At 43.0% G+C, this 23,789-nt stretch overlaps 1 protein-coding gene across 3 annotated transcripts in view; it reads left to right on the top strand.

Moving 5' to 3' along the window:
* The window catches only part of NFATC1 (nuclear factor of activated T cells 1), a 110,182-nt gene that overhangs the window by 29,026 nt on the left and 57,367 nt on the right, over positions 1-23,789 (top strand). For all 3 annotated transcript variants that reach the window (XM_033080408.2, XM_033080426.2, XM_033080418.2), the window contains exons 4-6: positions 14,312-14,514; positions 17,623-17,795; positions 19,703-19,843. In XM_033080408.2, the coding sequence (XP_032936299.1) occupies positions 14,312-14,514; positions 17,623-17,795; positions 19,703-19,843 (517 nt within the window). The remainder of the gene's footprint in view (positions 1-14,311; positions 14,515-17,622; positions 17,796-19,702; positions 19,844-23,789) is intronic.

The following is a 23,789-nucleotide window of genomic DNA, read 5'->3' as shown; positions in this document are numbered from 1 at the left end:
TGTTCAGAGATGAGGTGTGCATGAAGCCCTGGTGCAGCTCACACATAGAGGGTCAGTCCTGAGTTTTCATCCCACTCTTCGCATTTTCACCCGAGGCAGCTGCTTGTTTTAGCACTGCAGGCAGAGACACCTGTGCCTCAGATGTTTGCGACATGTCAGGATTAAGAAGCTTGAGCTAGGCTTGCACGGTACTGCTTGTGCTCACCAGTTCTTGTTGGCCAGAACCAGCAGCGCCTTGGCTCTCCTGCGCGCACGCTCCGGGATGTGCTCCTGGGCACGGGCAGAGGAGGGATGCGAGTGCCTGTTGTGGATGAGACGGAACCATTGCCAAGGCGAGCACCGATGCACAGGGCACTGGATACAGCCATGGGACAAGGGGGTGGATGTGGGGCAAGGGGGATGGATGTGGGGCAAGGGATGTTCCCAGCGACGTGCCTGGGACAGCAGGCAGCACTGGGCTGCCACCCCCTCCTCCTGCATATCCTGGCCTTACGTGTTGTTGTTATGATTGCTATGGAAATAATTTCAATATGTTTCGCAGCTCTGAGATGCTGTGTCTTGCATTGTTTGGATGGAAAGCTGCTTGACTGGTTTTGGAGGGTGGCTGTACATGCACAAACGCTAGCTGATTTTTTTTCTGTGGTGGAAAGTAGGAGATTCACAGCATGGTTTTAATTAGAACTGCTCATTTAGTCTTTCATTGCAGTGTGTTCTTTAGTTGAAAGATAATTTAATTTTCTTTGTTTTGGAAGATTTTCGTGCTTGTCTGTGTGAAATGTCTTTATTTACTGTGCCTCATTGTGCTTTGTGCATAGCTTTGATTATGAACAGAGTCAAAAACAAAACTTCCCTGGGCTGGATTATTTTCTACCTGCTGTGGGTTTTAATACAGTCTCACTTGTATATATGTACCAAGTGTCTGCATTTCTAGGACAAAATCACCCGAGAAAATTGGCAAAGCGTGCAGGGTTAGATTTAGCTGTACAACTCTTACTGACTTGGACAGGAATAGCGTGTCTAAAAGTTGTGAAGTGCAGAAGAAGTGTAACTGATATGGGTCAGTTTGGTTTTTCATCTTGGGGAAGTCCACAGAAGATATCACTTGTTGACAAAAAGGCAAAACCCCCCCAAAGTCCTGTCTCCTCTTGCAGAACACTTGCAGTATTGAGATCTTGTAACACCTCCTCTCAGTGAAGAATATTTAGTCTAGCTGTAACACAATGAAGCATGGATCAATCTTGTTTATAAGTACAAGAATATTTAGATATTTCCTGACATATCAGAATTAAAAAAAAAACCAACAAAAACTACATAAAATATGTAAATCTCTCCCGTAGGTGCAGGAGCTCATAAAATTGAATTCTAGATGGCATTTTTAAATCAATCCTTAATAATCCTGAAATAATTTTCTAAATGGGTTTCAAATTAATTTTCAACCACCTCTTTTGCAATGATTTTGTTTTCATTATGTGGGCCTTATGTGCTGTAACTCTGACTCTGCAATAATACAATATTCTTCAATATAGACTCAGATATTGTTACTGAATACGGGTTATAGAGTGTTATTGACCACAAATTGGCGTACAGCTGTAGACTTGTACACAAACTCCACCCACAGCTGCAAACTTGAGCTTCCAGGGACAAACAAATTTAGACCACAACTTGCAGGCACTTGTGCTAGCATCTAGGTACACAAGTAATCTCAAGCACATGTCCTGAATACATCAAAGCCTCATTTTCTAATCCCTCACGGTTGTGAGGAAAACCTTAAAATATGTGAACTGGCACAGCCTCACTGCTGGCTGCAAGAGCCCCAGTTGAGATGGAAGCAGGTTGGAGAGTCTTTGCTAAGAGCAAGGCAGTGCAGTGAAAAGCTAGGCTGAAGCTGGGCTATGGCTCGGCAGTTTTTCTGTCCTAAATAAAATCCCTGAAACTCTTATCTCAAATAGATTTTACAGGGGTAGTTGCTCTAATCACAGGGTAGTGTTAACCTGGAAGCCTATCTGTAGTAGCAGATGCTTGTAGGAAAATGGTCTGGTGAGTAAAAGAATATTTCTTTTTCCAGTTTGAGTAAAAATAAAGAGAAATATGACGAAATGTGGCCCTTGGCTTCTCCAATTATTATTAAATTCTCTTTTCCCTTTTTGTTGTAGAAAAAGGTGTGTAATACATGTTTGAATGGAATGTAAAAAGTGGTCATTAGCAGCAATAGGGCTCAGGACTATTTTTATTACTATTTATGCATGCCATCCAATTTTGAAACAATGACAACAGCAAGGCCACTGAAACTGTATAGTGCTCCAGAAATTCCTGTGTGCTCCAGAGCAGAGGTCAGCAGTACTGCTGGGACTAGGGGGGGTTGCTGCAGTCTTTGCAGGGAAATGAGCTGCTGCTTTGGGACGCCCTTCTGAGGAAGGGAGGGAGGGGTGAGTAGTCCCATCACAGGCACAGGGAGGGAAGCTGCAGAGAGAGCTGGTCAAGGGTCTGTCTTCTGGCCATAACCATCTTGTACCCAACCTGTGCCAAGGCTGACTCCAGGACCAGGCTAAAGCAGGTCTCCAAAGTCAGAGTGGAAAAGCCAAAGCACTGAATTTAAGCTGTGGTGGAACTGACTTTGATCTTTGCCTCTGGGAGTGGAAAGGGCTGCAAAGTACCACTGTCCGAGGTGATGGTTGAGTACCCCTGCTGTGGAAAACTGCAGGCAGCTGCCTGAAATGAAATGCCTGATGGGGAAGTGCAGAGCATTGTATCTGTAGTGGGCTCTGCTTCTGCAGGGGCCTTTTCCCAAGAGCTCTGCTCTGCGTCTCTTCAGGAAAAGCACAGTGTGTGCCTCGCAGCACTGCCCCAGGCTTGTGGGACACTCATGCTTTGAACTGTGGCCTGAGCAAGTGACAGGGGCAAGTCCACATTTCAGGGTTCATTACGTGTCTGCCACTGAGCTAATTGCCTTGGTGTGTCTCTGTAATCAGGGGAAGGCTCGTCGGTATAGAGTTTAGCGAGCTATTAATTTTATTCTGATGTGAACATCTGAAGCTGCTTGGGTAAATCACAACTTCAGAGTGCCTGTCTTGTTTTGCTGGCTATGACGGCAGCCAAGGTGACCAGACCCTGTTGCTGTCCAGCCTGTATGTGTTAAAAGTTAGGTGACGTGAATCACTGGGCTTTTCCCTTTTTCTTTTGACTGGATGCGTTGTGTACAATTGTTTCTAACTGTGCTCAGCAGGCTTCAAGGTCTTACCGGTTTGCCAAGACTGAGATGTACTCTCAGGTTGGGTACTCAGGTAAGACTGGAGCGTGGCTTTTAAGGGTGGAGCTGTGCCTTTTAAGACCTTGGCATTTCTGTCTCTTGACCCATGCCAGAGCCTCATGTTTGAAGTCAGCAGGTTGATAGAGACACAGTCTTGGTTTGGGTGTAAAAACACAGATTCTGGTCTCCATCACCTCCTTGTCAATACCTCCCTTCAAAGGAGAAATTGTTTCCCTCACCATCCTCCTCAGTTCCCAGTCATGCACTGACATTCTGCTCCGCTGACTGCAGCAGGGTCTCATCCATTAGCAGCAGCAGTTAAACTGCTCTATAAGGCATTTATTGGCAAGTTCTGCTATTAATATTTGCAACATTTTATTTGGCCGTCCTACTGGCTTTAAGCAGGGTTGTGGTACTAGCTTGTCAGTATTCAAGTCAGAAAATCTAGAGCAACAGCTGTTGCTAAATAATATTACTCAGTGTGACAAAATTTAGAATGATTGATTGAAAATAGTCCCTGTATGTTGAAAAAGTTTATTTAGAAGTCTTTCATGCTTATTTTATTTACTTGCAGTTGAAAATCTTAAGCCTTTCAGTTCAATGTAGCACTCGTGGCAGAGCCCCTCATGATATGCTCATTGGTCAGTCTTGCCTATTCCATCCATTTGGTTTTTGGGATTTTTTTTCATTAGAAAAAGAAGTGGCATCAACCAATGGCATCACTCTCAAGCAACTTACAGCATGGAATCCAATCTCTCTAGATTTCTCGTAGTTTAATCAGATTGTTCTGAAGATCAAAACCTTGAATTCGAGTTATGAGATATACCTGACCTAATTTTATTGCTGCATTTGGATGCTTTCCATGGAAGACATGCTCTCAGATAAAACTGCAGCCTAATCAGAGCTGTAGCACCAGGTGGATCAAAGGTGGTTTGGGGAAGCAGAGTAGGATCAGAAGTGACCTGGCACTTCACACTGCCCCTTTCTGCTCTGAGACAGGAGTCACCAACAGCATTTTTATGAGTCTTGTGTATGTGACAACACCACTTCTTTAGGGCTGAAACAGCAGGAGCAGAATCTGTCTTAAGGAACATACACATGCAAATAGCACTTCTCTGACTCCAAAGAGCAGTGGAATTGCATTAATCTGCTTTATTTCCTGAGGAACATGGCTGTAAATTGTCCAAGGATTGGAACCAATGGTCTGTTAGTGCTGCATTTTCATTGTGAAGAAAGGGTTACCTGGTCCCCTGGCGCTGTGGTTACTGGCTTTGTTTTGTGAAGAGGCTGAAGCACAGATAGATTAAACAAAGAAGTCTGGAAATATGTGAAATGTTGTTATGATTTTTTTTTCTGCTCTAATTAAGTCATGATTTCTGATAAAGCAAAAGCTCTCTGGCAGTGATGGAGATAGGAACTGGATCGCTCCATGCCCAGCTCACCTCACCTTCATCTAAGACATCCTTGCTCTGCACTTTTATAAAATGCCTTGGAACATTTTCCTTCTTTTAATTAATTCCTACATTAAAAAAAAAAAAAAAGAAAAAAAAAACCAGCCAGAAATGGACAGAAGTACTGTGAAAGTTGGAAGCCGTCAGTATTCATGTGACTTTTAAGAAGTGAGGAGGTTTATTTCAGACCTTCAGCCAGCCTCCTTTCCTGCTCCCTCCTTTCCTCCAATACAGAAAGCAGTCAGGGCTTGATTCATGGACTGTCTGATTATAATAAGTCTTACTTGGGGCATACAGCTGTATACCATGCTAGTGCACTACATGCTTTGTCTGCCTCTACCTTTGTGTGTTTAGTTCCTGCTCTGTGCTGTGGCTTTTGACTCCATTAGCTAATTAAATAGCAAAATGTCTCACATAAGGTTTTTTTTTTTTGTCTTTTTAAACAAGTACTTGGCAAATCAGAGAAATTAAGAATTGGAAGTCTGTCTGTAGTAAGTTTTCATGGCGACAGAACAGTAAGTGCAATATTCATATTATGAATACGGCTCAGTATTTATAGCTCTCCAAATATTTACAGAGATAAAGCCTTTAAACATAGCCCCAGCTTTCTGTCTTCAGTAGCAGTTTAAATAAATGTCATTTGGAGAGAAGTTAAAATTGAGGAGAAAGGCAGCCATTTCTAGTCTAATAGCGTCTCACTGGTGTCTCTGAACTCCAAAAGTTTTATGCCTGAGACTGTGTTGTCCCTGTCCCACATGAACCAGTGTTTATCTTGACATGCATCTCAAAAGCATTGGCCCTTAATCAGATAACTCTCATGGGTAGATGGGTGCCCCACTGTCCTCAAATTCACAAGGGTGAGAATTCAGTCAATGCCGTTTCTGTAGCACTTGTGAGCCACCGAGTGAAAACGTGGCACTGAGGGCGTGTCTTGGATTGGAGGAGTCACCAAGGGATACTGGCAGTGATGCTGTAGCATGGCTGGGATGGGCACTGGTGAAGGGCATCCTGCTGACAGCACCTGACACACACCCGCGGATCCCGGGCCAGCCTGTGCTCACCACAAACGGGAGCGTGCTGGGTGCGAGCGGTGCGTCAGCAGCATGGTGAAAGGCAGGCTCACATGTAGGAGCTTGTCCAGGGTATCTGCCTAAGAACATGTAATAAATTCCTTCTGCAGGGCTCTTGTGGTAATTTTTTTTTTTTTCTTAACCCGTGCATGGCCATGGGTATGACTATCCAAACTGAAAGCCATGATGGATGCTGAATGCAAATGTTTGAGTAGAAACTCTATTGAATTTCTAGAGTTTCTAGAGTGAGGGGTTGGGTAGTTTCAGGGAGGGCACTGTTGTATTGAACTTACATCCAGACCTGGATTTGTAGTCCTTGGAGCATGATGAGGCAGCAAGGATTAGGGGAAGAGCATTTCTAGGGTCTTGTAGTAGAAGATATCATGAGAGCAGTAATGATTTCTCAGTGTCCCAGTGAATAGGGTGCCCAGGACTTACAAATTCATTCTGTTAGTATCTGCTTTTCTGGTGGACATCCCTCTTGTGAGTCTAACACTTTTAGGAAGAGTGTGACACGGGTTGATTTTTAGATACGTGTATTTTTGAGAAGGAAAATCCTTCCTAGAAATAGGGAGCAGCATCTTGCGGCTGTTTAGACAAGGAGATTTCGTGGCTGTGCTGAGAGCCAACAGCCACGAAGGCTGTTTTTCCCTGGATAGAGACTGAAATTACTTGTGAGCCAGTGACTGAGTGTACAGCATCTCTATTATATTAAGATTAATAATTCCTCAGCGTATTTGCAGCTGGAAGTTTTATATAGATCTTTATTCATCATGATGTGAACAGCTGCTCTTTTGCTGCTCTGTTAAGGTCCAAGTGGCAGCCCTAGAAAGTGCCACATAAAACACACTCCTGCTGTTTCCATTCACTGCTCTCCCGTCCAGCTTTAGTCCTTGGCCTGGGGTTGGCCCCTTGCAGGAGCTAGCCATCTTATTTTTATTTGTGGACCAGCTCTGACTACATTTGGATCATAAAACAGAGTTTGAGTGAATCCAAGGAAAATCACTTTTAGAAAGAAAAAATAAATCCTAAAAGTAGCACAAAAATCTGTAGGAATTCCTGTTGCAATTTTATTTTAAGTAAGTGAAGGATTACGGGGTAACATGTCTCATTGCACAGAGCATAATTTATTCTCCTTTTTTTGCTTAACTGCATCAGATGAAGTTCAGCAAAACCTGTCACCACCAGAGGGTCATTCAGCTCCTAAGAAAGTGTTTTATTTTCTGTTTGGTTGTTTTATGAGGGATTGCTCTGTTTTGTTGAGTTTCATTTTTTCATTCTGAAGTCTGTCTGCTCTGCTGTTTTAAATAAGATGCACCCCTTTTTCTGGCTTGTGCTCTCACTGGAGTGTCTGAGCAGACCAAGTTTAGCACCTGAATAGTTAGTCACTCAGACAAAGAGTCTGGAGCTGAACTGTGCAGCTCATCCAAAAAGTGGCACCCCCTATTGCTTCCCTGCTTACTGGCAAAGGGAAGATTTTCCTGGTCAGGATGATGTGCTCCTCTCAATCCTAGGTACACGGAAGCCCACGTCTGGAGATCTGGAAAGAGCAAAGGGCACACAGGTGGTATGGCAGTGACTGAAATGTGTACACCTGCAGAGTATGAGCTTGAAGGTGGAGAGAAATAGCTGGAAAGAGACAGGGCTTCTGCAAGACACATGCCTCGGTGGTTTGCTGGTGCTCTGTTGATGCTGCCTGTCTGCCTCATTGGCATTGCCAGGGCTGCTTGCTCCTTGTCCTGTGGGGATCTGAATCCCCAGAGTAGGGGCTGCCAGCCGCTGCCTGGCTCGCGCTTTGTAGCTCAGGGTACAGCTGCCTGCTTGTGCCCTGATGCTGCGCTTCACCAAGCAGTACATCCCTGATCTGCAGAAGGACTGCCCAACTTCCCTCTGGAGCAGAGGGGTCAAGGGGAGCTCCATAAACCAGTTCCCATGGCACCTGGGATTTGGGAGAGTAGCTTGTGAGCAATCCCCTGCCTCAGGACCTCTGAGGTGTGTTTTTTTCTCAGACCTCCCCCAGCAAAAGCGTTAAGGGCCAAACCAGGTCAGATTAGGTATTAGAGAATTTTGCGATGGTGAGGGCAGTCTTTTCCTGACTCTTTTTTTTCCAAAGGTGTAGGTTGCTGGCTCCCTAAGCCTTCAGCAGCAGGTTCCTGGGCATTTTCAGCTGGGGGCATGGTGGCAGGGCAGCTCAGTGGCTGCCCAGGCGAACGTCAGGCAGGATCTCTGCAGTGCACACCAGAATAGATGCCCTGGTCTCCTGACCTCAGCCCCTGTGCCTGCCCTTCACATGATAGTCACTGCAAAGCAAGATCAGCTTTTCCCTCCTGCTACTCAAAGCCATGATGCAGTGGCTTACGTCTTTCAGTGCTTCCATGTGGGAGCCCAAAGTAAATTCTTTTTCTTGAAAATTAGATTCATGACACTATTTTTATGCGTGCTCGGTGCTAACTGCTGAAATCAGTACCCAAAATGTTCGTGCACTTTCTTTGTAGTTTAAACAGCTTGATCTTTGATTTGGTTTTAAGAATACAAGACACTGAGCACTCACTGGTGGTATTTTATTGAGGCTGTATATTAAGTTCACTTTAGAACACGACTATTTGTTTCATTTTATCATTCATCATGTGCAGTTGCTGAAAAAAATACTTGCTGCTTGAAAAAGTTAACAATAAAGCTATTTACGTAGTGTATGGCTCTGAATCTCTAGCTTAAAGAGACAAGCAGCACTTGTCTTGACTTTAAAATGTCCCTATTTTATGAATTTTATTCTGTTTGACCTTTTTTGAAAGCAATGCAATTGCTTTCCAAAACATTGATGGGTATAAAAGGGAAAGAAGCCCTGTTACACCACACTGGGTTGTTAGTCTCCCTGATGATTCTCACTAGACTGGCTCGGGTCTTCCTTGATCAGTTCTGGGAATGCAAATGGGACAGATGGATGTGTAAGGCATTGCTGTGCGTAAGCACTGTGGTACCTGCTGCAAGCAGTGTGGCCATCAGTTACATGGTCAGATAAGTAATTATTGTTCTCAATATTTTTAGGGGCATAAATTGGTGTATTTACTTGTTGTCTTTACTATGTACTGAACATAAAAAGCCAGGTATACACACAAGAGGTATTGTTGATATGGATGTTTTCTGTGGCATTTTTTGGCACATCATTATTACTAAGGAGGGAGCCCCTATGGACCTCAAGAGTCTCAAGCACAATCTGCTGACTGGTTTTGAGAGTGAATACTAAATCCCTGGTCATGCCCTGCTTTCCTATTAGTGGGAGCTCAACCTTTAATACATTGGACAGGCTAAGCCCCAAATTATCCCCCAATGTTCATTTAATATATTTGTGAAAGAGTCCGGGTCTGGAGGAATGTACCACTGTAGGGTTTTTGCAGTCCTCTCCCCAAACTCCCAGGAAGTGCACTTGGAAGCTGTCACACAGCATAACTCCCTCTCTTCCTGACTGATGTCATGGGTGGTGCAGAGGGTGTATCTGACTGGTGTGTCCTGTGAGTACAGGACCATTCTTCAGTGGCCTCCAGGAGCCTCTCCAGACAGAGGACTCCTTGTTACGACAGGTAGCTTTCTGAGCATTTCAACAGATGCTTGGGCATGCCAAAAGCATAAAGCACTTGGAAAGGGAACATGCAGAATATTTCAACTGCGTTTCTTAAAATAAATGCTGTGGCTTAAATAATAGAAGTTTTCCTCACAGGCTGTAGAATAACCACTGAAGCTGAAATAGCATTTGAGTTATTGGATGAGGCGTTTGCAAAATTTCCTCAAAATTTAGTAACTGTAGCAAGGTTTGGGGAGGTTTTGCTTTTTTTTCCCCTAGTGCTTATGTTCAAAACACCTCATCTCCTTCTGCTCATCATTTTCCAAGTCTGTTCAATTCCAATTGGCAGATTTATTAATGTGCACCAGGCGCACATTTGGAATCCAGGCAGCCTCAGTATGCTCATGTGTGTGATAAACTGGAGGTCATCGTAGCAGTAGGACTGAATCAGATAGTACCTTGCAGTCAGCTCATGGCTGTGAGGGGTGACAGCCCTGTTTCCTTCATGCTTCATTGCCCACTGGAGGAAGATTCCTGGTGTTCAGTGCCGTGGCATCTGGACACATGAAAACATCCAACCCAGCACACAGTGCATCTCCTTGGGGAAAAGCTGGGGTTTGCTTTGGCACCCTGCACTGAGATGAGCAGCAACCTACTGGTGAGAATCAAGATACGTTGGTGGGAGATAGTGCTGGGAAAGCGATGACGGAGAGGTGTAGGAATCCCAGGGAAGGCTTGTGCGGTGGCTCAGCCGGCGCAACCTTCTCCCTCCTCTTGCATAAGACGATGTAAGGTGACGAAGAGCTTAGCTGTGATCAGTCCTGTTCTGGTGTTAATTACCAGTGACTGCATCGTTTTTGATAGAATTAGAGGAGTGTGTAATAGGCCTGCAATTAAGTTTGATTTTGATCTTAGCAGCTTCAGACAATAAAAATGAAAATGTCATTTGAGATGAGTTCAAGTATTTTTAACAGTGTTGCTCAAAGAGGAAAAGAGCAGAGTAGTCAGTGTTTGGTCAGAACAAGAGAATATGACCTACTTTCATTTCAAAACAAGACACTTGGCCACACAGTTCTTATCTGCATATTTAAGTTTTTCCTGCATCTTTCCTTTGTACCAAACCAGGTGACGCTGTATCACTGCCTTTTTTTGGGAAGGGAAACTCATTCAGAAACACTGTGCTCCTGGTCCTTTTTTGCAGCTAATTCCTTTTACAGTTTCACAGCAGGGGAAAGTACACCTCTTTCCACTTGGATCTACGTATTGCCAAGCAAAGCATGCTTGGTAGGAAAGACACATCCTTTATTATGAATGCTGTAGCTGAGAGCACCTTTGTCACCCATACTCAACCGCTGAGTTATTAAGAGCTTTGGACTGTGTTACACAGAGAAAAAGATAAAAATAGGGTGTCTGACGCATGCATCCCATGTTACACGCCAGGAAACTGAATCGCTCTTCCACCAAGTACAGTACCCCAGAGCATACATGGAAAATATGCACGGATATGAACATGCGAGATCTTTCCTCACCAAGAAACATGCTCAGTCACCCTTTTTTCCCATCCCATTTTACATTGATGTCGTTTGATATTCCCTCTGACTGCTGGCAAACCTAACAGCCTAAAGTCCCACAACTCTGCTTCTACTGCCACTGCTCCTCACTGTTGAACATGTGACAATAATAGCTGTCTCCCATGTCTTGAGGGAATTGTGGAATATTCTTATTTCACCCAGCTGGCAGTAAGCAGGATCTTGCCCATCCACCAGGCATCTGCAGCATTCTAAAAACTGAAAACTCCCAAGGCTCAACACTGTCTGTCATGGAAATCACACACTGGGTGCATAATCTAAAATAAGACATTCACAGTATGTGCCCCTTTAAATGTTAATCCTTGCATCGCTTTCTTTTATTGCTTCTGTTGGCATACGCGATTATGTGACATAATGTAAAAGTAAATAATGTGATGCAATGGGTAAAGCCCAAAGGGAAATGCAAACTGGAGATCAGATGCTTCCTAATACAGAATACGAAATAAAACTTACAGTGACGTGTGAATTTTTTTCTTATTTTGAGGGCAGAAAAATCAAGTATATAGCAATTACATGAGTCTTTCTGGATGTTTCTGGCACTTTCTAAGTCAGGGAGTAAGTGACTTTGGGTAATGGATCCAAAACAAAGTATGGCTCTTCTCTAGGACAGGGCCTTTAAAAAGAGCAAACATAAATTTAGCTTTAAGATCGCAAACCTTAAAAAACAAAGCAAAACATGCATCTGAGATCTTACTATTTATTTTCCAGCATGTGAACACTTTTCAGGGGAAGCCAGGTGTGCAAAGCTGAGGACTATGGGTGTTTGACTGCCTCCTGGTAGGAAACCTGTGGGAAAAGCACAAGCTGAGGCTCAGCAGTAGGTTACAAGGTATGGCAGCAGCCAAGTTCAGATTTAAAGATAAAGCCTGAAATAGCACAGCCCAGTGCAAGACCAACATTTCTAGTCCTCTTTGCCCCTATTCAGTAAAACATATGGGTACCTTGGTGTGCAATTTTGCTTTTGCTGAATCGAGGTTTGAGTTACTCGCTGGTCTATTTTTACATTTTAAGCAGCCTTGTAACTCAATATGTGTTTGTTTTAATTTTACACTCTCCATAAAAAGCATCCTCCATGACGACTTGGAGAAGTGACCACTGGCAGTGCACAGAAATTTATTTGCCTGGCATGTCACAGTGTCTTACTTTTCCCCCTGCAAACCCACGTGCTGGTCTTGACCAAAAATACCCCAGGATAGCTTGTGCCTCCTCCCTTACCTAAGCTTTGCTGCTGAGGCTGTGGAAGTGGTGAGGCATGGAAGATCATCTTGGGACAAATCCAGGTCACTCCACCAGCCCTGCTCACATACTCCATTGGAATTAATGAGCAGCTAGGCTGTCATATGGGGGAAACAGGGTGGTGATGAGTAGGACAGTGGCTTCCCTGTGGCCACTGACTGTACCAGAGGCACACCTGTGACTGCCACCTGCAGCTCAAACTGCATGCTTGTCTCTAGGGGAGAAAGCCAGGAATCCCTCTTTTTGCAGCATAGTTCTGATGTGTGTGTCAGGGGCCGTAGGAGTGGGTGTTCCATGTGGAGCTGAAGGGAGGTTCACAGCCCATGGCATCCTGCTGAAGGCAGTGTACAGGCATGGCTCTGCTTTTCTCTCTATTGTTTTGCTGATAGTGCAGGTTTTCAAACTGCCACTAATGTGTTTTTAATTTGACAATGCTGGCATGGAACCCTGATATATCATCATATCATATCATATCATATCATATCATATCATATCATATCATATCATATCATATCAATCATGTCTCATATATCATATCATCACAAGCCCCTGGCTCTGAACTGCCTTTGTATGGTGTCTCAGGAATGCAGACCTGATAAAAAAGTGTAGCGCTAAAAATGAACCTTGTCCTCCTCCTGTCCCTGCATCCTTCCAGCATTCATGTGCCTTAGGTAAGGATATAAAAATTGCTGCACCAAATCAAACAAAAATGCTTCTCTTCTCTTTGCTTTTCTGACCAAAGTGTGGGGTGAAAAATTTACAGTGTGCCCAGTTAGTGATGGAAGATGTGTCTAGGCTCATTGTCCTCCCTTCCTCATGCATTGGTCATTGTGGTACCTGAAACTTTGCCACTATGAATTGCTGTTGCCATTCAGCATGTTTGATATTGGAGAGAGGCCTGTTAGCACCCACCAGAATTTTGCAGAGCTCAAGGAGTAAAAGTGATTCAAGATCTTTGCCTTTAATAGCATTCCTGCTCTCAGGTGGTAAAATACCCTGGAGTGATAACATGAAATTTCTTTGTAAGATTTAAGGAGAGTGCAAACAGACAAAATACAAATATAAGCAGCATTTGATATATGGGTTTGACCACCTGCTTTCAGCTTTATTTAGCTTTGAACTTGCATCTACCTTAAAACTAGTGTTGTTCCTCATCAAAGTATGATAAATTTTGACCTCTCATATTCAGTGATGTTGAATAACTCATGCCCTAGCCCACTTGAACCATTCACAGAGGAATCTAAACCTACAACAAAGTGAGCAGGTTTGCTCTAGGGTGTGGCATCTCCTGCGACAGTGCACCTTGCCCACGTTTCTTTCTCCTATAGTTGCTGCATCCTCCCTTCCCTTGGGACAAGGCTTCCCCACTAAGCCCTGCAAGATAACTGTTTTTGTGACACTCATTTCCCAATGTCATGTGGCAGCCACAGGTGGGATGTTGTCTGAGGACTTCACAGCAGTGGCAACCCTGAATAGCTTCCACAGGAGATGGTGTGGATGAGGTCAGGCTCTGCTTCCTCCACATCCTGCGGCAGAAATAATTCTTGTTTTCATCAGAGCAGTCACTGTAATGTGGATGAGGTTCAAGCCAAACCCAAGAGCTTCAATGAGATTTTTGTGTGATTATAACAAGAATTTGACATACATGGTGAGCTACTAATCATGTATATGTGATCTGTCTCCATGCTGTCCCAGGAGGTATTTACCAGCATAAAAATGAGCTAATGAGGGGATGGGTCACAAGCACCATGAGGGATGTCCCAGGAAGCACAGAGATGGATGAGATGTCCTTTCCACTTGCAAACTCAGTCGGTTTTGCGTCCCTCAGTACTGTGAAGGAACATTGAGTTCAGTGTGGTTTTTTGCTGTACACTGCAGCAGAATTTATGCAAAGTTTTCTGTGGATATAGCAGGCGTGCTCAAAAACTCAGCCCATCTAAAGTGCCTCAGGTCCTTTAGGATAATGAGACATTTTGTGAGTGCACCTTTTTATTGTAGCAATATTACATTACAGGAAAAATGGAAGGGGGGAAGCTTAACACATAGCACCTGTCACAAGTTCTCTCCTTGAATTAGGCTCTCCTGCTTATAAAAATTTAATTGATTCCTAGCAGTTTATGTGCGTGGTGCTCAGTGGGCGTTTTCTGTTCTCTTGCCAGCTCCATGGTTACTTAGAAAGCGAGCCGCTCACGCTGCAGCTGTTCATTGGGACTGCAGACGACCGCCTGCTGCGACCCCATGCCTTCTACCAGGTTCACCGGATCACCGGCAAGACCGTTTCCACCACCAGCCATGAAACAATACTTTCCAACACCAAAGTCCTGGAAATTCCCCTTCTTCCAGAGAACAACATGAGAGCAATGTAAGACCAAGGCACCATATCTGACTCCTAGCAGTTTCGTCTTGGTCACCTAACTTAATTTCTTTGGGGTTTGTTTCTTTCTTTCTGTACACAATTTTCCTTTCCTTATATATTTTTTTTGTTTCCCTACATTTCTTTCTGTAATAGTAGGTTTTCGCAACTTTGCTGAGACAAATTGCCCCTAATCAGCTTAACAGCAAAATGAACTTCACAAATATTTATGACAACTGATTTGCTTTCATTCTAGAGTTTCAGCCAATGTGCTTATTTGCCATTTAAAATAAGTATCTCGGTTACTGAGCTGTAAATATCTCCTACCTCAGCTCCTGCATTTAGTTTCTAAATATGACACCTGTTGCTCCTATACGCACTAGCACAAGGAACAGAGCTGATTAAAATTTATCTTTGGATGTCAAAGGAAACTCTTAGAGAGCATTTCCAAGTACCCTCGTGGTTTTTCTGAGATGAATAAAACCACTAATTTCTCACATAATAAAACTCAGCATTTTTCATGGCACTTGTTTACAAGTAAATCTTCCAGAAGTAAGAAGAGTTACCTCTGAGAACCTTTATTCAAAGGTGTTGCAGTTTACAGATTGAGTTGTTAAATTGGGCTAAGCTTAGTGCTATGCAGAAAAGCAAGCATGGATATCTTAGGATATCTGAGTGATAATTAAGTGCTCCGTAAGTTCATTAAACATCTGTAAACATTGATATAGGATGGTATATAAAGGTTAAAATAGCTTTCTGTGTAAGTGACGTACATGAGACCTTCCACACTATTTAATCTGGTCCTGTCTGTACCCCTCCCTCAAATCAACCTAGACCCTTATCTGAGTTGTTCCCCCCCTTCATTCAAATCATCCTAACCATTATCTGAGTTGTCTACCTTGGGAGGAGTTTCTGTGTGCTTGCATTCAAGTACAGCTCTTGGTGTGTGTGTGTATAAATATAAATGTATTCATATTTATATATAGATGCATGCACCTTTGTGTGTATATATAGGAACATAGAAAATAAGCAAGAAGTCCTGACCTCTACCAAACCGAATACCACGGGGAAATCACAATTTCACTCCTTGTTTCTCATACAGTTTTCCATGCCTTAACAAAGTGGAAAATGCAATCAGACACCTGAAGTCCTTCCACACATAGTGGTTATTAGAAGCTAGTTTGCAGTGTCATGTACAACATGCCCTGGAGTGCTTCGTGTAAATAGAAGAGCCAGAATATGTTTAGCTGCATTGCCAGCTGGGCTTAAGAGTGATCACTCAAGACCTGAGGATCTCTCTCAGTGCATTGTGTTAAAAGTCATGACAAGCCTTCAAAATTATTGGCCCTGTTTGCTGCCATCATAAGTTGGTAGGGCTACACTGGGCTTAAGGAAACTCCACCAATTTGCACCCACGCAGTATTTATCTGGCTCTATATTTATCCAGTTTGAATCACATTGGCCATCTAGGAACATTACTGCCATTTCATTCATCTTTCGCCCTAAAATAAAGGTAAATTACACAGACTGGGAGCCAAGCTGAATATTTTTGTGGCAGGCATGCCAGACTGTAGTACAGCTCACTCAAGAATCACAAACAATGCTTTGGCATGTATAAGCCTTACATGTCAATAGTCTAAAATCTCATGTAGTACTACCAATGAATTGAAATTTGGAGCCAAGGACTTTTCTCACACTTTATGTGTTTAGTCCTTGATTCAGTGAAACACCAGAACTCATCTGACCATTTAAACTTTTGCACATTTAGCTGTTGCTATTGACTTCAGATTTTAATGTCCATGACTTTAAAAGCTTGAATTTGAATACTTTTTCCTCCCTGAACATTTGGGTAAGAAATGTATGTCAATAATTATTCAATTTACAAGTGTTGCTATAGGAGAGACAAAATTGAGAAATGCAGTTTCTTCCATCTCTTACAGATCTTTGCATGGAATTTTCACATGGGTACAAATACTCTAATTCTTATGGCTTCATCTGCTAATATGCATTGTTGGGAATCTTTAATACTTTCATTAGTTTCTTTGATTGCATCAGCAAGGGCATTTTTAAAATTCTGAAATCCATACTTTAGAAAAAATGCAGATCAAAACCATGCTGCCGTAGTGCTTGTTTGCAGTTTGCTTCAGAACAGAGCTTCAAAGGTCTGGAGGGGGAATTAAACTCTTTGAATGCAAAATAAAGTTAACTATGCATATTCAATGTAATAAAATGCATGCCTGAGACCAGTACCCAGAAGAAATTGCCATGTAGGCTTTGTAGTCATGGCCAAGGCAGAGGTATTTTTGCAGTGGGATTTTGCGTGCATATGTTTATATGTCTTTTGTTCTGGGAGCTCCTTCTGTTGAAACACTCTTTGACAAAAATCCTGACTTGTAAACTCATCCAGGAGAAAACTAAAGTTTAAAAAAAAAAAAGAGAGTGAGGTCAGAAATTGCAGTAGTTGTATCTGATGAAAAGTACGTTTTTCCCTAATGTGGGGAGAGGACTCTGAGTTTAGTTTTTTCAGGCAAAGCTTCAACTCAGTGCTCAGTTTGGGATTATTTCTAACTCATTGAAATACAAACAAATTGACAGTAGAACTGATCTCAGGGAGAACTATGCTCATTAATAAGAATTTCTGGACTTTGCCCTAGATTGAAAATCTTGTCAGATTTTTGTCCAAATTAGCTATAACGAGTAAAATTGTAAGTAGCCTCGCATTCTAGGTTAGTAACAGTTTCTGCACTGCTGTCTCATCCCACTGACTTTTCTAGTCTCTCTATTTCTTTGGGCTTCAGTTAATCTTTTACTATAACCCTTACAGGATGTGTTGGGGAGGAAGGGTCTTTTAGATTTTCTTCCTCTGGGAACTGAGGTAACATCCTAAATTTATGTGCTTTACAGCAGCCACTACCTGCTGCTAGAGATAGCCCCAACTCAGCTGCTTGGGAGTGCAACTACTAAACAAAGTCTGCTGCGTTCAGCCTGCCCATTGGGTTGTGCCTGACGCAGTGTTTTAAGAAGAGCAAGCAGGAGAGAGTGAAGATAATGCACACTAATGTCTTCCTCAAGTCTTCTTGAAGTGAATTTAATTGCCCTGTGTTTCCCTTTGGATAGCATCGACTGTGCTGGGATATTAAAGCTCCGAAACTCTGACATCGAGCTGCGCAAGGGAGAGACGGACATTGGTCGGAAGAACACACGTGTGCGTCTGGTCTTCAGGGTTCATATCCCACAGGCCAATGGCAGGACCCTCTCCTTGCAAGTAGCCTCCAACCCCATTGAGTGCTGTAAGTAGCAACAAGCATCCTCCTCTTGCTGGGTATTATCAGAAAATCTTTTAATCAATAAGGTTGGAAAAGACATCTGAGATCATTGAGTCCACTGTTGACTCAGCACTGCCATGTCCACACACCTTTTGAAGAGTTTTTAACACTTCCATCCCATATGCGGTCCTTGTCCACATCAACGTGCTCTACATTGGTTTTACTTTACCTGTCTAGTTAGTGAACTTTAATCTGCTTTCCAAAAATATGCGGTTTACATTCAGAACAGAATATCTGTGTCTTAGGGAAAAATGTGTAGCTTTGTGCGTTGAGTGGTGTAGAAAAACACATACTTACAAGTAAAGAACAACTAAACTAATAATAGACCTGGGAATGACAGGGCCTTTGGTTTTGGTGACTCCTTATGATAAAGGTAACTGCTGTAGAAGTTTTAGAAAACATCTCTCATGTCCTATTCATTCTGTCTCCCCATTATAAAGCAAAAACCAGCAAACAAAACCCCATCCTCTTTGATAAGGAGCTAGCAATATACTAGAGCTGACAGACTGGCCTGCAACTTCAGAAAACTGGATTCTATTTAAATGAACAGACTGTATTTTATCCCAGATACACTGGGACACCCTGCAAAGATACCCATACCATTTTTGCTCTGTAAGCCTCATTGGCCTCCCCCACACAAAACAAAATGCATCTGCTTTGTGTGGCTTTAACACTCCAGCATAAGTAGTGAAAGGTGAATTTTAGTCTAACTCCCAATACTATTTTGATTGGCTGGATGGACTGAAACAATTTTTTAAGGTTTTGTTGAATTCCATCCACAAAGCAGATCTTTCTGATGCTGACAAAGTAGGGGGGAAACTTAACATCTGGCAGGTATGTGAGGGATGAGCTCTGGTAGAGAGAAGGGGGAGGAAGGCCTGACCATTCCTAGCTCCATTCGTGCTGGAGGTCAAAGCAAAAAGTGAGGAGTCATGGTTTCATCCTGGAACTGAAGTTTATGAGAGTTTTTCAGTTGCTACACAGCAGGATAAGGCACAGTTTGAATCCATCCCAAACCGGTCTGTGAGAAGGTGTCAAGCTCAAGGAACCACCAAATGTGAAGCTGATTTGATTTTTGTCAGGGTACTGCAGCTTTGAGTGCTATTTAATGAGCAAAAGTGAGGCACAAGCCTGCTGAAAGAAGTGGAAAACAGGAATAAAAATAAGTGCTAGTGTTATTTCCAGTGCAGAATATGGAATAAGCTGGTGCCAAAAACTTACACATTTCTTGATGCATGTGACACCAAAAGGAACTATATAATCTGGATAAAACGTCACATCGTTCTTGAAGCAGCACTGTCTTCATGTCCCAGTTGAGGAGGAATTTGTGCCCCAAGAATACCAGATTCAGTTTACATGGATCCATGTGTGCTGGGGCACTCAGGTTCTTTGGGAAATATTCTCTCAAAAGTGTGAGCTGCTGCAGGATCACAAGGGCCATGGCTGCTGCCGCTGCTACAAGACAGTTTGCAGAATTGACAATAGGGTGTATACTGACTGAAACAAATTTTGGATTACCTTGTCATGTGTGCCTTGTAAACACACAGCATATATGCTAGACACAGTTAAAATATATTCATTTCAATTAAAATGCACTTTCTGATATAGGACATATCAAGCTGAGTTTTAAAACACTTGTTCTTTGTGAGTCTTTTGAATCTGTATTGCTGTTTAACACTATTGTTTACAATCAAAACACTTGAAAATGAACGATGTTTCCTGTAAACCTTGTGACCTTTCTTTGTTTCTGCATCAAACTCAGCTTATCTTATGAGGCTAAGCATTAAATTACTTACTAATGCAGTATTTACTTTTTTGTGTGTTTGTGGTTGCCTTTTTATTTTTTTAAAATCTTCTTTATCACTCTCCAGCTCAGAGATCTGCCCAAGAACTGCCTCTGGTGGAGAAGCAAAGTACCGACAGTTTTCCTGTTACTGGAGGGAAAAAAATGGTGCTGACTGGTCATAATTTTCTGCAAGACTCCAAAGTCATCTTTGTGGAGAAAGCACCAGGTATGTCTTTTCACTCTAGACTCCAGTCTGCCTCGCCACGCACCCTGTCTGTGTCAAATGATGAAAGCACAAATATGGTAATGACATTTTCTTCTGCACATAATACGTTTCCCATGTCACTGGGCAAAGCTGTGGAAAGGATCTGAGCCGTGCCTAATGCTGAGGTTTCACACTGCAGCAACTGTAGTTACAGGTAGACAATAGAGACATTGAAAGTCAACCTTTGGCATTTGTTTATTGTAGCAAAGCGTGAGTGCAGCAGGCAGCACCTGCGAGAGGATCTCTGGTGCCACGTCCCCCTAAAGCCTGCAGTACTGTGCCTCTTCTTAAACATTTCTGTAATTTTTGCTGCTGGTGCTGTGTGTGCACCTGTGTCTCCCGTGGATTTACAAGGCTGAGGAAGACTTGGAGCAGACACATTCATTTGAAGGACAGGTTTACCTCGAGGACCAAAGGAAGGATTAAACACAGTCTCCCTCTGCCCAGCACTGCTCCTGCGGCGATGTGCTGGTGGGACTGGTTCTCCTGCAGAGGACTCACAGGCTGAAACATGGAAATGGCACGGACTGGGATCTGGGGCTGGGGCAGGATGTGCTGCAGGAGCCGTGGGTCATAGGGTGACAGCGCCTACTGGGAATAAGCGGTGGGAGTGGAGCTGGGAGTCAAAGTCCGGCTCTGAAGCGAGACTGCTAAGGATAGTTTTGAGTCTTGTTTTGGAAAGGGTTTCCCTGGCGCTGGCACAAGCTATGAATTCCTCAGCTGCCGACTGAACCCCCCACCCCCACCCCGAACTTAAAACAATCTTGGGCACTCCTCAGCACACCAGCTTTGACGCTGCTCCTGTTTAACCCTTTGTGCACACGAGGTTCCCACGCTGCTCTCCTGCCTGCGGTCCCTACTGGCACCACAGGAGCTTGGGCCATGGGCCAGGATGGCAGGGAGAGCAGGGCAGGCTCTGGAGGCAAAGACACCCGAGCTCAGGACAAAGGCAGAAGACTCCCCTGAAATTTCCCAACAGAATGCTGGGTTGATGAGGTTTAAGTTGCCATAAGTGCCTGGGCAGAGGTAATGCCTTGGCTTTTCGGGGAGAGCCATTGGCACATTTTTGTGAACCCCAGGCACTGCAGCACACATGCTGGGAATGTGACTGTGACTTCAGCAGAAACATCCTTTTTGTTTCTTAAGAAATTTTTTAAAGACAGGAAAAAGGTGTATTGAAATTGAAAAAAAACTGAATTCAGTTCATTCAGTTCTCTGTGTTCCCCCTGGGGGGGAGAGATTTAATGTGCACTTCATTTATATTTAAACTTCCTTTGCTGCACAGAACTGGGTTAGTGTGACATGTCAGGAGTCCTCGATCTGTCTCATTATAAGAAGGAAACCACATAAAAGGGTGCCTTCCTTAATACTTATTTCCTTTCCTCTTCTTTTTTTGAGTTAGAAATTTTCTAAGTGTTGGGTTCCGAAGGATGGTGATACTGTTTGCACACAGTAGGTACTACAGTGTGGATCTGAACACTGTCTCCCTACTCCTATATTCTATACTACATTAGGTACACTAAAAGCAGGATATTTACTGTATCACTTTCAATTAAAGAGTTTAAGGTTCTACCTTTTTTAGTAGTCTCACTTTAGGTTTGTTGCAGTTGGAGGGCAGTAAAACCTGCCAAGGCTGAGCCCTTAGAGTCAGTGTAGCATCTCCAGGAGCTGCAATAATTGTGTCAGTAGAAATGACACACAAAAAGCAAAGCTGCTGGCTAATCTGGGCTGAGCAATTTTTAAGGCTTCCATGGTTTGTGTACCATGCTGACCCACACAGTTCAATGCATCAGAAACAAACAAGAGCAATGTATCATTACCTTAGTGGTAGACTGCTTTGGGTGGATTTCTGAACAGTCACTGTATTTAATGTCAAATGAACAAGTATTAGCAGCCTTCACTTTTGTAAATCAGTATGGGGTGTTTCTTTCCCTTTCAGATCTTGAACATCAGTGAAAGTAGGTCAAGAGAAGCAACACCAGAGTAGTTTCTCTTTCTCTTAGAGAGCTGGTTATGAACCTCTGTGATTAGCTGGAGACATTCATTAGTTTTGCTGCTGTTACCACTTTTGTTTTTGAATTTGGAATGTTAATCACGTTCCTAGTAGGTAGCAGCCAAACACAGCTATTACACAGTAATAGATCAAAGTAATAGATCACTGTGCTCACAAAGAGAACGTATCTTTTGTATAAAATTTAAATATTGTGCTACGTCATCTCATGTGTTCATTCCTTACTCAGGCGGAGTCCCCAAGCCGGGTGGCAGTCTCCTGGAGCTTGTCTAATTCCTCCTAGTCTGCATACTTAATTGGATACCAAAAGGAGTTTGAGAACACTTTTTGTTTGCCTTTTTTTTCTCCAGCTTTCCCTAAGTCTACTGAGTGCATTGTGGTCTGCTGGATGTTTTTCCAAGCATGAGTCCCAAGCTTTCAGTCTTCAGGGCTAGCCGTCAGCTGTTGTAGTCTCTGGAGGAATGGCATTATCCTGGCCTCCTTTGGTGGGGGAGTCAGTCTGAGCAGTGACTCATACAAGAGGGAATCCCTGAAGAATGATCAAATCAATCTTTCTGCCGGGCGGCAGTGGCTTCCTGCTTTCAGCTTAACCCCTTACTAGCTACTGTTCAACCAAGAAGCATATGAAACAGCAAAACAAACTTTGCAGCCCTGTGACTCTGTCTCACACAGGGAAAATGAGGTATCCGGGGGTGAAGGCACGGCACACTGAAAAGGAGAAGCGCTGTGACAACCTTCTCCAGAAGGAGAACCCCTCACGGTGAGGTCAGGCCAAAGGCACCCCTTTGGATGAATAATGAGAGCTCAGAAGTGGACTAAAATTTACTCCAGATTCTACAGTACCGTAAAAAAGTTCTTACATGTTGATGTGAGGCCTTATTTTACCAGGTTTTGGGCAATATTCTGTTGCTTGCGCATCAGACCATAATTTCCCATGATGAGCAATGGTATAAAATGACTGTCGAAGAAACCTAGTAGTAGTGAAAACGTGAATGTTAAATGAACTTTGAGAGGTTCACTCTTTTAAATTCAGAATTTCCTTAGACTGGGGAGTCCCACAATGACTTTGACACTTAAAAATTGCACTAATAATTTTTTTTAATCTCCTTTCACTTTCTGTCTCTCTAGTCATGCGTTTCTCTTCCTGAGATTGAAAAGGGTCATGTGCTTGTCATGGTTCTTGAGAGCCATGTTGAGGATGGCCAACACCTGTCTGCTTGTCACCAGAAGAATTTGTAAATTATTGAAAAGTCTGCAACTCTTTACTGGCAAGGGCCCTTGGTGTCTGTAGGCTGGGGTTTGCTGTGGCAGCAAGGTGTGCATTTTAATTAGAAAAGTAGGTGAAATGAAGTTGGTGTTTGTTAGCTGTGGCAGGAAGTGTTTGGCTAGGAGTGAAAATGCTTCCTTGTTAACATGTGTATCTGCATGGATCATGATCTGGAATTATACCAAAAGACTGATTTAGTTACTTAAAATTTTAAAACTTTTTGTTTCATTTGTAAATTATAAATGTACCAGGCAACAAAAGTTTTGAGGGAAGTTGAGAAAAAGCAGAGATGCTTGGAGAGTGTGTTTAGGGATTGCAAATCTATCAGCTACCTTTTTTAGGTAACATGTTCTGCAAACACTCTTTTTAAAGCTAATTTTAAGGTAATGTGAGTTACTGAACACAAAGCAGCACAAAAGCCTAACTAACTGAAACAACCAGACTGCTGGCTCTTAGTACACCAGATTATGATCAGTGATCTATAAAACTGATCACTCACTGAAAACATCCTGGTTTTCATCCCTCAGTTCACAAAATGTATCCTGTAACTGATGAGTGAAAGCTCAGTGATGAGACACAAACCCAGTATCCCAAGGAACAATGCACAGGAAAATTATGGGTATGTTATG

This window comes from Catharus ustulatus, chromosome 1, assembly GCF_009819885.2.
Source record: "Catharus ustulatus isolate bCatUst1 chromosome 1, bCatUst1.pri.v2, whole genome shotgun sequence".
In the NCBI taxonomy this organism is placed as follows: Eukaryota; Metazoa; Chordata; class Aves; order Passeriformes; family Turdidae; genus Catharus; species Catharus ustulatus.
The sequence above is the reverse complement of the archived record's forward strand: the minus strand, read 5'-3'. Positions and strand labels throughout refer to the sequence as shown.